This window comes from Symsagittifera roscoffensis, chromosome 9, assembly GCF_963678635.1.
Source record: "Symsagittifera roscoffensis chromosome 9, txSymRosc1.1, whole genome shotgun sequence".
NCBI classification, from domain to species: Eukaryota; Metazoa; Xenacoelomorpha; order Acoela; family Convolutidae; genus Symsagittifera; species Symsagittifera roscoffensis.
Genome location: NC_087070.1, coordinates 39,240,753 through 39,251,091, shown reverse-complemented (window position 1 = coordinate 39,251,091; position 10,339 = coordinate 39,240,753). Strand labels below are relative to the sequence as shown.

The window sequence follows — 10,339 nt, the reverse complement described above, 5'->3', positions numbered from 1 at the left end:
AATATGCAGTCGTATTTGAACTACATTGTCCAAATGAAGTTCGCGTATTACGATCCGCTATTCTGTTCCTCAAGAATGAAGTGTTGACATACTGGATATTTGAGCGCGTGAACGGACAGCGAGCTGTTTGGTCCAACCACAGCGATCTTCGCTCCCACAGAAGTTCTAGCTATCCTGTTTCTCTCTCTGAGCAGGTGACCTTGATGAGCTCGACTGACTTCAACTACCGCCCTGATCCCATGCATCCACAGAACTCCCCTAGTGGCGAACAATTCATAATTGAAAACCAAAATGATTTAGGTTTGGGTTTTGTAAAAGCTAACTCAAATACAATTATTCCTATAGAAGGAAAACATTTAAGCGTGGATTACGAAAACAATCGTTCTTTCTTACAAGAACTTCAAAAAAAGTGCACAATGGAAGCGAAGGGAGTGTACAAGTGCCTGCAATGGACAATTGACTCTAATTTGCACAGTGACAATGAAGTGATCTGCAGACAATCTGACTGTCCGGCTGAAATCTCACTGAAAGAGTTTCGAGTGTTCGGCAGTACTCGGGCGGGCAACCGAACTCAGATTCGGAACCTAGTCGCAGCTTTCAAAAGTAACGCTCTCTCCTGGCATTTTGAAGGTGTATTGTCTTTAGTCTGTCAGGTTCTCTGGGAAACTGGGAAACAATTATCAGAGAGTGAATCTAAGAGTCGGGATGCGAAGGATCAGTCAAACGCCTATTGCCGCGTTGATGATCCCAGAGGGAACAGTGCTAGGCTTCAACATCGAGAGTTACTAGACGAAGACTTTGTCCGCGACATTCTGAAAGTCCTGGAAGTTCAGCTTGACTCTATCCAAGAAAATTGGGACAAAAATTTGTCTCTTCTATGCTTGGTAACATTTGGCTGTCGTTTGCTTGAATTCTCAGAAAGCAAGGATGTAATTTCAACATTTCTGTTTCGCTGCCGAAAAATTGGTTTGGACTGGGTGAGAAAAGTTAAAAACAAGATAGAGTCTCTTAAAGTCCGTGGTGTTGACGAGTCACCGTTAAAAATTAAACTGGTCCAAATCAGTCTAACTATAGCCAGTACATTTTTCGTGAGCAATGTGAACGTACAGTTGGTCCTCAATTGTGCAGATCACGCAACAACTTGGATGATAGTTCAAAACAATGTGTCTGACAACGTCGTAATGAACAACAAGACATCGCTTTTTATAAAGAACCTTGTGCAGAAATGTTGGTTGACAGGCCTTCGGATCGAGAACGCTCTAAAATCAATTTTGGAAGCCAATTCAGAAACCATTCAACAGTTTGCGTGTTATCAATACCAACATCTCGCCCTTTCGGGTGAAGAGGTTGGAGCCGATTGGGCATCTGTTCCGGAGGCTTCTCCGTGGATGAAAACAGATCTGAATCATGGAGAGCACATGTGTGTGAACATCCTTACTGGAACCTTTCTAGTGAATGGCGATCCCGTGAAACGTCTTCCAACGGATATTAGGTCACACACATTTTACCAACGGATCTTTGGCTCTGCAAACTTGACCGTAGCTCCTGGTGATTACCCTGGAAGCTTCGTGACTACAAATGAAATAGACGGAGCTTGCTACCAGTTCCTTATGATGAATAGCATTCTCCTAATCACAAAACGGATAGCCTCAAAAAGACTGTATTATTTGCCCGAGATCCTTTTGAAAAACCACTTGCCTTACGAGTTATGCCAGTTCAGTCACTGGCTGGAAGACAACGAAGAAAACTCGAAATACATTGAGTTCAGATGTCAGAATGTTTTCTCCTCGAATTCACCTCCGACCTACAGAATCGAAGAGAAACAACAACATGCTTGGGAGCTGATTGATGCCCACGACGCCTCTTTAATGATCGGCATGCATAGTGATATATTTGATAAAATGCTCCGTTTGAAACTAGACCGAATAGAAAAGCGTGATCACATACACCTATTTCTGCTCCCTGAAAACAAAACGTTGACAATTAAACTTCCCAGACACAGGATATCCTTTTCAATATCTGGAAACTTTTCTCAAATAAGCCCCCTTGAGTTTCCTGGCTTCAAACTCGCTGACTCTGATTATCTGGGAACTTTAATTGGTTTAAGGAGTTGCATTGTCCTTGATTCCGTTGGCTCTGGAACCAGGAAAAAGTTAATTATTCCCCATAGCGACATAATCGAATCATTCCGTTTCAAGCATGTGCGAATTGAAGTAAACCAGGAGTCTTTTCACAATCCATCGTATTTTGCATACAATGTGGACGAAAACTTCAAACAACTTTCACCGCCATCAAGTGATGAAGCGAACCTGTATCTTGCCATGTTACACGTGAAAACATCGTACCCCCTGCCTGACCCGTTTACGAAACTAACAGGATTTGAAATGAGCATGCAGATCCTGAACAAGGGTCGAAGTCACTCCTGCACGCCGCTGGATCCGAGGTCCCTTCAAATCTTGAAAACTCTCCAAGGGTGTTGTCGCGAGAGAAAGTTTAGAGTCACTCGCGGAGTAACAAAAGGTGAAATTGAAGTTTACCCTCGAATCCCGCCGTATTCTATGTGTACATTGGAGTCCCTTAAATTGCAGTGTGTCAACTTGCAGATTCACAGTCAGAAGTTGAAGTACATGCTGCCAAATCTAGAAAGAACAAAAGAAAACAGCTCAGATCCAGGAAAAGAGACAGTTTCGATCCTTCTGGCAGAACAGGCGATGCAGAAGCTCCGAGACAAAGTTTACCCTCTGAACATTAAAAACTCAAAGCTGAAGGTCGCAAAAGCAGACAGTATTGTGCATAATACAAAAATTATGTTTAAAGAAGAAGCAGTCATTGAAGAAGTTCGAAACATAGCATCGATACAATATCTCAGGAATTCAGAATCCCGGTATGTCGAAGAATACTCCTTGAGTGCATGGGCGAACAGTTTAAATGACATGCATGGCTTTAGAACAGCAAGTTTTATGGACCATCGGGACTTGAGTATCTGGAAAGCATTGACATTTAAGAAAGAGTGCATGCTGGATCTGTACGACTTAGCTCGCAAAGGCGATGAAAAAAGAGACTTGTTGTATACACTGACATCGTTTCTCGCATACGAACAGTTGCTGGACTTTAAATACATGGTTTCGTTTCTCGTGATATCGGAACATTTCAGCAATTTCCAGACATTAGATCCTCCTGATTATCCGTTTTATCAAGACCTGCCGAAAACTAATATTGTAGAAAGCGAAGTCAGGGACATAGTTAAGCGCTTTTTCAAGGAGACAAATGCATTAATTGATGATTACCTTAGCAAAAAATTCACGTATGCGGAAAGACAACTGGAAACATTTAAAGAGAATTTTGATGAAGAAAGAAGAAAAGCGGAAATTTACTTAAATGAAAAAAAAGCTGAGGAACTAAAACGAGCAGTTTCATTGGCTATGAAAGCCTGGCCAGATATTAAGTTCCAATTTCAGGGATATTATGAATTTCTTGATAAAGACGCGGCTACAGAAAAGCTCTCGGTTTTGTTCTACAACCGATATACTAACAAAATGTTGTTCGAGTTCTTGAAAAAAGTGGAAAGCGCTATAGAAAAAATCCTTGAAGATAACAAAAACAAAGAAATTTTGATTAAATTTCCCAACTTTGTAGCTGAGTTTGATCAAAAAGTAAATTTTAGTAAAAGAATCGATTTGAAGCAAAAGCTCAAATTTGAGACCGGTCCTGCGAATTATGAGGACCTTATACGGCCTTTTGTGCAGCTACACGACGTTAAAAATCTTGACGTAGAGATAACCGATGTAGAAAGCTCTGAAAATTTGGACGAAGACATCGTTGAACTGGTCGGGGGGTTCGAAGCCGAAGACGCCGTCAGCCAAGACTTCAAAAAGCGTTTAGAAGAAAGTTGGAAGACTTTCAATGACAAAAAAAATACTTCCAAACTAATCATGCCAGGTCGTATTCAACTCGAAGAGAACTTAAAAAATTCGATTGAAAAAATATCTGAAGTGGAAAATGCCATGATGGATATTTTACTGCCAACAGAAAATGAGTTTGTGAACGTAGCGCTGCATAAATCTGGATTGGTGTTTAGAGACTCGCCGTTGGAGCTGGTTCCGCATCTCTTCAAAAGAAAGTTGGTGGAAAATGAATACGACTGGAAAGACCTCTTAGGAGCTCTAGTGATTAGATGGACCGAAAAGCAACGGTTGGAACGATGTTTACAGCACCTCGAGAGCGGAAAAACGGTGTATCTAGAACGTGAGTGGAAAAATGTTGGTCATACCAACTGGGTTCCTCGATACTTCGTGGAGTGGTTGATTCTCGAAGCTGAAGGAAACTTCATAATCCGACCCGAACAAGTCGAAATCGCCCTGCAGATGTTTGAGCCTCCTAGCGAGAAAAACGCAGTGATGCAATTAAACATGGGTGAGGGAAAATCCAGTGTCATTGTTCCTATGTTGGTGGCATCTATTTCACGGAAAGAAGGATTTTGTCCCCAAGTCGTAGTTCTAAGTTCACTGTACCCCACTAATTCACAATCTTTGTCCTCGAAGTTGGGAAACATTCTTGGCATGCGTCTGCTTCGACTGCCGTTCTGTAGAGATCTTGAGCTAACGTGCGATCAAATAAATCACCTCTCAGAGTATCTCAAAGAACACAAAAAACAAAGAGGCTTTTTGGTTAGTACTCCTGAACAAATGATGTCAATGCAACTGAAGGCTTTGGAAGTCTACATCAAAGACAATGGAGATCAAACTAAAAGCTATCATGGCCTTTCAATTTTGTATGAAGAGATAGTTAGAAATGTTTTGGACGAAAGCGATGATATTTTGTCGGTTAAGAGACAGTTAATTTACACGATGGGATCCCAAATTGGGCTGGATGGAAACAACCAACGTTGGATAGTTCTCCAAAGCATATTGAGAACCCTGAAAAAATATGCAGGTTCGATATTTGACAAATGCGGCTCAGAGCATGTTATGATCAGCCAAGAAAGAAACGAGACTAAGCACCAATTCAACGTTTTCCGTCTTCTCGACAAAGATTCGGAGTCTTTTCTGAAAATCAGTCATCTGATTCTAGACGATTTTCTCAAAGGCAGTACTGAAGCTGATTTGAAGCCATTGACTGCTGATCAAAAAGCACACGTGAAAGACTACATAATGGCGGATAAACTGGAAATAAATCAGACTGAAAACTTGGGAGTGATTCTTGGCGATTCTGATGTTCCTCACGTCCTGTTTCTTCTTCGAGGATTTTTCGGCCTGAAAATCCTGCAGCACTGTCTGACTTTGCGACACCGGGTAAACTACGGCACAGGGAGACACCGCAACATGGCGGTTCCGTTTCGGGCAAAAGATGTAGCGGCGGATAAAACTGATTTTGGCCACCCGGACGTGGCGCTGGCCTTGACACAGTTGACCTATTACTATCAAGGGATCCCAGAAAAAGGATTCGAGGAAATTATGTGGAAACTGACTTACATGGAAATAAGTGTGGCAACTGCCATATATGCGGAATGGGTTGCGTTCTGCCATCCTGACTACCTGCCAGACGAATTGAAAAGCTTCAGCAGTGTCAACGTATCGGACAAGATTCAATTGCGTACGTTGTATGATCTGTTTCACAAGCACGTTCTAGTAGTCGACTTCTGGCTTGTACACTTGGTCTACCCTCAAGAAGCTAAACAATTCCCTAAAAAGCTTTCCACCACCGGCTGGGATTTGTGTAGTGATAATGGAAACCTAGTGACGGGATTCAGTGGCACTAATGAAACCCAATTGCTACTGCCTCTCACAATAGAACAGTGCGACTTAGCCTCTCTGCAGGGAACGAATGCCCTCGTTATGCATAATATGCTTAAACCCGAGAACCAATTCTATTGGGCTCTAAAACATGGAGCGACTGGTCCCGAAATTCTAAATTTCATTATTGAACAAAGTGATTGCAAAATCAAGGTCATTTTGGACCCTGGAGCTTTGATTTTGATGCAAAATGCAGAATTTATCCGTCTCTGGATGTCGAAAACGTCAGACGTAGAAATCGAAGCAGGGATTTTTTTCGACGACAAGGATAACATGATGGTGCGTGACCGAAAAGGTTTCGTTACCCGATTTCACCTCTCGCCCTATGCTGAAAAACTCAGTTCGTGCATCATTTATCTGGACGATGTTCACACCCGTGGAACGGACTTGCAGTTTCCAAGTGGAACGAAAGCGGCTGTTACTCTAGGAAAGGGTCTGGCGAAGGACAAGTTGGCCCAAGCGTGTATGCGGATGCGGTTGCTGGGCTGCGGTCACAGTCTAGCTTTCTTTGCATCTTATGAAGTTGACCTTGAGATACAATCTCTGAGTTCTTGTCTCGCTGATGGAATATCAGAGGTTGGTAAAGTAATTTCATGGGTGTTTGGAAATAGTAAAAAACAGGTCAAAGATGGACTGGCTCACTGGGCCAATCAAGGAACAGATCAATTGCGCAAAATGTGTGCTTACGACCGACACAATTCAAATGAAGTCGACAGCAGTTCGTTGCAACGTTACGGACTTGACGTCGTTCAAAAAGAAGTTACTGAACTGAGAAAACTGTACGGAAACTACAGAGAAAAATCAACTCTGTCTAAATTAATATCCGATCGCACTGCCAAGTTTCTGACCCCAGATCACGAATACAGTGAGACGTGCAAGGCCTTTCGCAAGAGTCTCGTGGCAAAATGCGAGGAATTAATTCCGGGAAAGGAAGTGTTCGCCGATCTGTTTGACGAGGAACAAGAACGAGAGTTGGAACACGAAGAGGAGGAAGAGCAACAAGTCGTTAGACCAGGTCAGTACTATTTTTTTTATCCAATAGTTTAATTGTTCTGACTTTCGAAGAAAGTGACGAATCTTTAAGCTTCGGGTGGTTTTTTGGTCAGTCAGTTTTCAAAAGTTTTTGACGGAATTATCAGTACCATTCGAAAAATATTGTTGCCCGAATGTTGAAAAAACATTCACCTGTGATCATTTTTCGTACAGTTATGGGGGTTTGAAAATTGTTAGTTTGGCCAATTTGAGATAATTAAAGCAATAAGTATTGCGTTTTCAAAACACCGTAAGCGACGGATCAAATTGTTCCAAGTTAAACAACACTGCTTGTATCGGGGCGACACCCTGTAACGTCAATATAGTAGAGATTGACTCCAAAAATCATGGAGCTTTCAAAAAATTGATAATTCTATTTTAATTTTGATTTTTTTAAAATCATCTTCCGGTCGCTTTAACCTACAAAATTATATATTAAGCATAAAAAATTGTGATAGTTAGAACAAATATCGTGCTTGAATTCAATTTGCTGCAAGTCTGATCCGAATGGGATCGTAGCTAACACGTTAATAGCACAAAATGTATTGCACCTTAATTAATTATACCAAAGTGGCAAATTTCAAATCCTCATAACTAAGCAAAAGCTAATCACAAGTGAAATTCTGTCAAGATGACTAGTCAGTAAGTTGAAATTTTTCTGAAAGAGAAACAACAATCCGAAAAAAATATTCCGTCTATTTATTTTGGCTTTGGTTATTAGAGTATACCCTCCTCTCTCCCTCCTCTCTCTCTCTCCTCTCTCTCTCTCTCTCTCTCTCTCCCTCCTCTCTCCCTCCCCCCTCTCTCTCTCTCTCCTCTCTCCCTCCTCTCTCTCTCTCTCCTCTCTCCCTCCTCTCTCTCTCCCTCCTCTCTCCCTCATCTCTCTCTCCTCCTCTCTCCCTCATCTCTCTCTCCTCTCTCTCTCCTCTCTTCTCTCTCTCTCTCTCTCTCATCTCTCTCTCCTCTCTCTCTCTCTCTCTCTCTCTCTCTCTCTCTCTCTCTCTCTCTCTCTCTCTCTCTCTCTCTCTCTCTCTCTCTCTTTCTCTCCCCCTCCTCTCTCTCTACCTCCTCTCTCTCTCTCTCCCTCCTCTCTCTATCTCTCTCTCTCCCTCCTCTCTCTCTCTCCTCTCTCTCTTCCCCCTCCTCTCTCCCTCCTCTCTCTCTCTCTCTCTCTCTCTCTCTCCTTTCTCTCTCTATCTCCCTCCCTCCTCTCTCTCTCTCCTCTTTCTCTCTCCCTCCTCTCTCTCTCCTCTCTCTCTCTCCTCTTTCGCTCTCTATATCTCTCTCTCCCTCCCCTCTCTCTCTCTCTCTCTCTCTCTCTCTCTCTTCTGAGTTTTTTGATTTTTTTTTCATTTAAATTTTTTTCCACTAAGAACTGTTTAATTGGCACTAGAGCTCAATTGAAAAAATCTGGGTTTCTCCTTGTTATAGGATCAGTCAGGTCCTCATTAATATCAGTTTCAAGTGATATCAGCTCATTTCGCACCTATTTTTTTCAAATTACTCAAGTATTCACGCTTGCTAAGATCAGTTTCTTCTTCCTGAACTTGAAAATTGTAATTTGGAACACATAGGTGGATTTGAGAATTCGATCCACTGAAGGATTCAATTCACTGACTACGTAAAAGGTAATTTGTGGGACTTTTATACAAAATCCATATTTGGCCGTTCAATAATAAAAGTGTTCTATAGGCACTTGTAGCGCCCGTATGTAATTTTTTATTGGAAAGCGCGCGAGAACGCATGTTTTGTCGAAAACCTCCAGAAATTTTTCCTCAGGTTTTTCATGAATATAACCCACAGAGCAGAAAATTTGCTGCTTTAAGGAGCTCAAAATTAGTTTGGTCGATCTGAAAAAAAAGTAGAAAAAGACTCGAGCAAATTTTAGATCCACTTCCAGTTACAAAACACATTTTTTTGTGTTTGAAAGATAGGAGCCACATATGAGCAGTAATGTTTAATTTGGAACGATTTAATACGTTGCTTATGTGTGTTATAACTGGCCAAAATTGGCCAAAAGTTAGCAGCTTTCTTAAGCTTACAAAAATGCTCGCAAGTGAATGTTTTTTATACTTTGACCTTCGGACCATAATATCTCTTAAGATAGTGTGCAAAACTACGATGAAAACAATTTATTAAAAATTCTGAAATTGACTGAATATGAAACCATCCCAAGCATAACTAATCCGCCCTTTCTTCGAAAGTTACATCCTGGGGAGGGGATTGCTTACTTTCAGGGAGTGAACCAATAAAAAAGTTTCTTCATCATGCCCTCCGCCACTCACGTTTCATATCAAGTTTCTGATTGCCTTTTGTGCAGGCTCTTCGGAATTTTGAGAAAATATTATTTTAAAATGATTTACATAGTGGCAAAATTGATCACTTGTTCATTGATCATGCACCCTTGGGGCGGTGAGGGGGTCGAAAGCTATAGAGTTATTGAAGATACAAAAAATAAGTGTCATAAAATAAAGGGATGTGTACCATCCCTACCCTACATTAAAACTAGAGTGACATCCCTCCTATGGAATTTATCATGGTTGCATAAGAATCCAATATAAATTTTAAAAAAAATCAAATGAATTGGGTTTTTTTTATTTAAATCAATTTTTTATTTAAGTCCCATCTTTTTCAAAAACTGCCGAGTGTCTTAGAAAAACCAAAAGAAGTGTTAGAAAATTTATTAAAATGAAGGGTATTTTGAAAACACTGATCAAATTTCAGTTTTGTTTTAAAACCTTCATACACAAGACCAGTTTTTACAAAACTGGCGGGTAAAAATTCGAGTATAATTGGCGGGAAAAACACTGAGAATTTTCGATTTTCCCGCTTTTGATTTGAATCCAACCTAACCTCTGTATAAAATCAAGATTTGAATTGGATTGAAATCACTTGATTTTAATCAAGCAACCCTGGCACTTATAAAGAGTAATGAACGTAGTGAAGACTCTTATATAGGTCTGGCTGATTTTTTTTGTTTTTGTTTGTTTTTTTTTTCAGAAAAAAGTCTTAAAATATCGATGCACTTAGATATATATGCACTTTTGAGGTCAATTGAATTTCATCTGCTGAAAGTGATCTAAATAGCGCTCTCCAAATATGAACGCACAAATAGCGTGAAATTCTTGACCGATTTATAGTTTCGAAAGTGGAATTTACTTTTTAATTTTCCAGCGGAATAAAATCTTTACCTGTTGATCCTTTTTTCTCAAGTTGGGTTAATTTTATCGAAAAAGCCCCAATCATAAATTGTTCTAGAAATTGAAAGAGGTTAAAGGGCATCTTTATTTGAAATTCGAAATTTGAGATTTTTTGAACAAAGTGTTTTTTTTTATGTTTACTTGCGTCTTTGCTCTTTTCCAATCTTCGATTGGCTATGTTGATGAAAGGACTAGTTTACAAATATCTCCACTTTTATACCAAGTTTTTAGTAGCCGGGAGGGGTACGGGGATAGGGAGTATTTCAAATACTTTGAATGCCTCTCTTTTGTTCATGAGCTGACCTGAACACTTTA

General features: G+C 40.5%; 1 protein-coding gene across 1 annotated transcript in view; it reads left to right on the top strand.

Annotated features, from left to right (window-relative positions):
* The first annotated feature begins 416 nt into the window (after positions 1-416).
* The window catches only part of LOC134854840 (uncharacterized), a 24,992-nt gene continuing 15,069 nt past the window's right edge, over positions 417-10,339 (top strand). The window contains exon 1 of the mRNA XM_063871199.1: positions 417-6,807. Within this exon, the coding sequence (XP_063727269.1) occupies positions 417-6,807 (6,391 nt within the window). The remainder of the gene's footprint in view (positions 6,808-10,339) is intronic.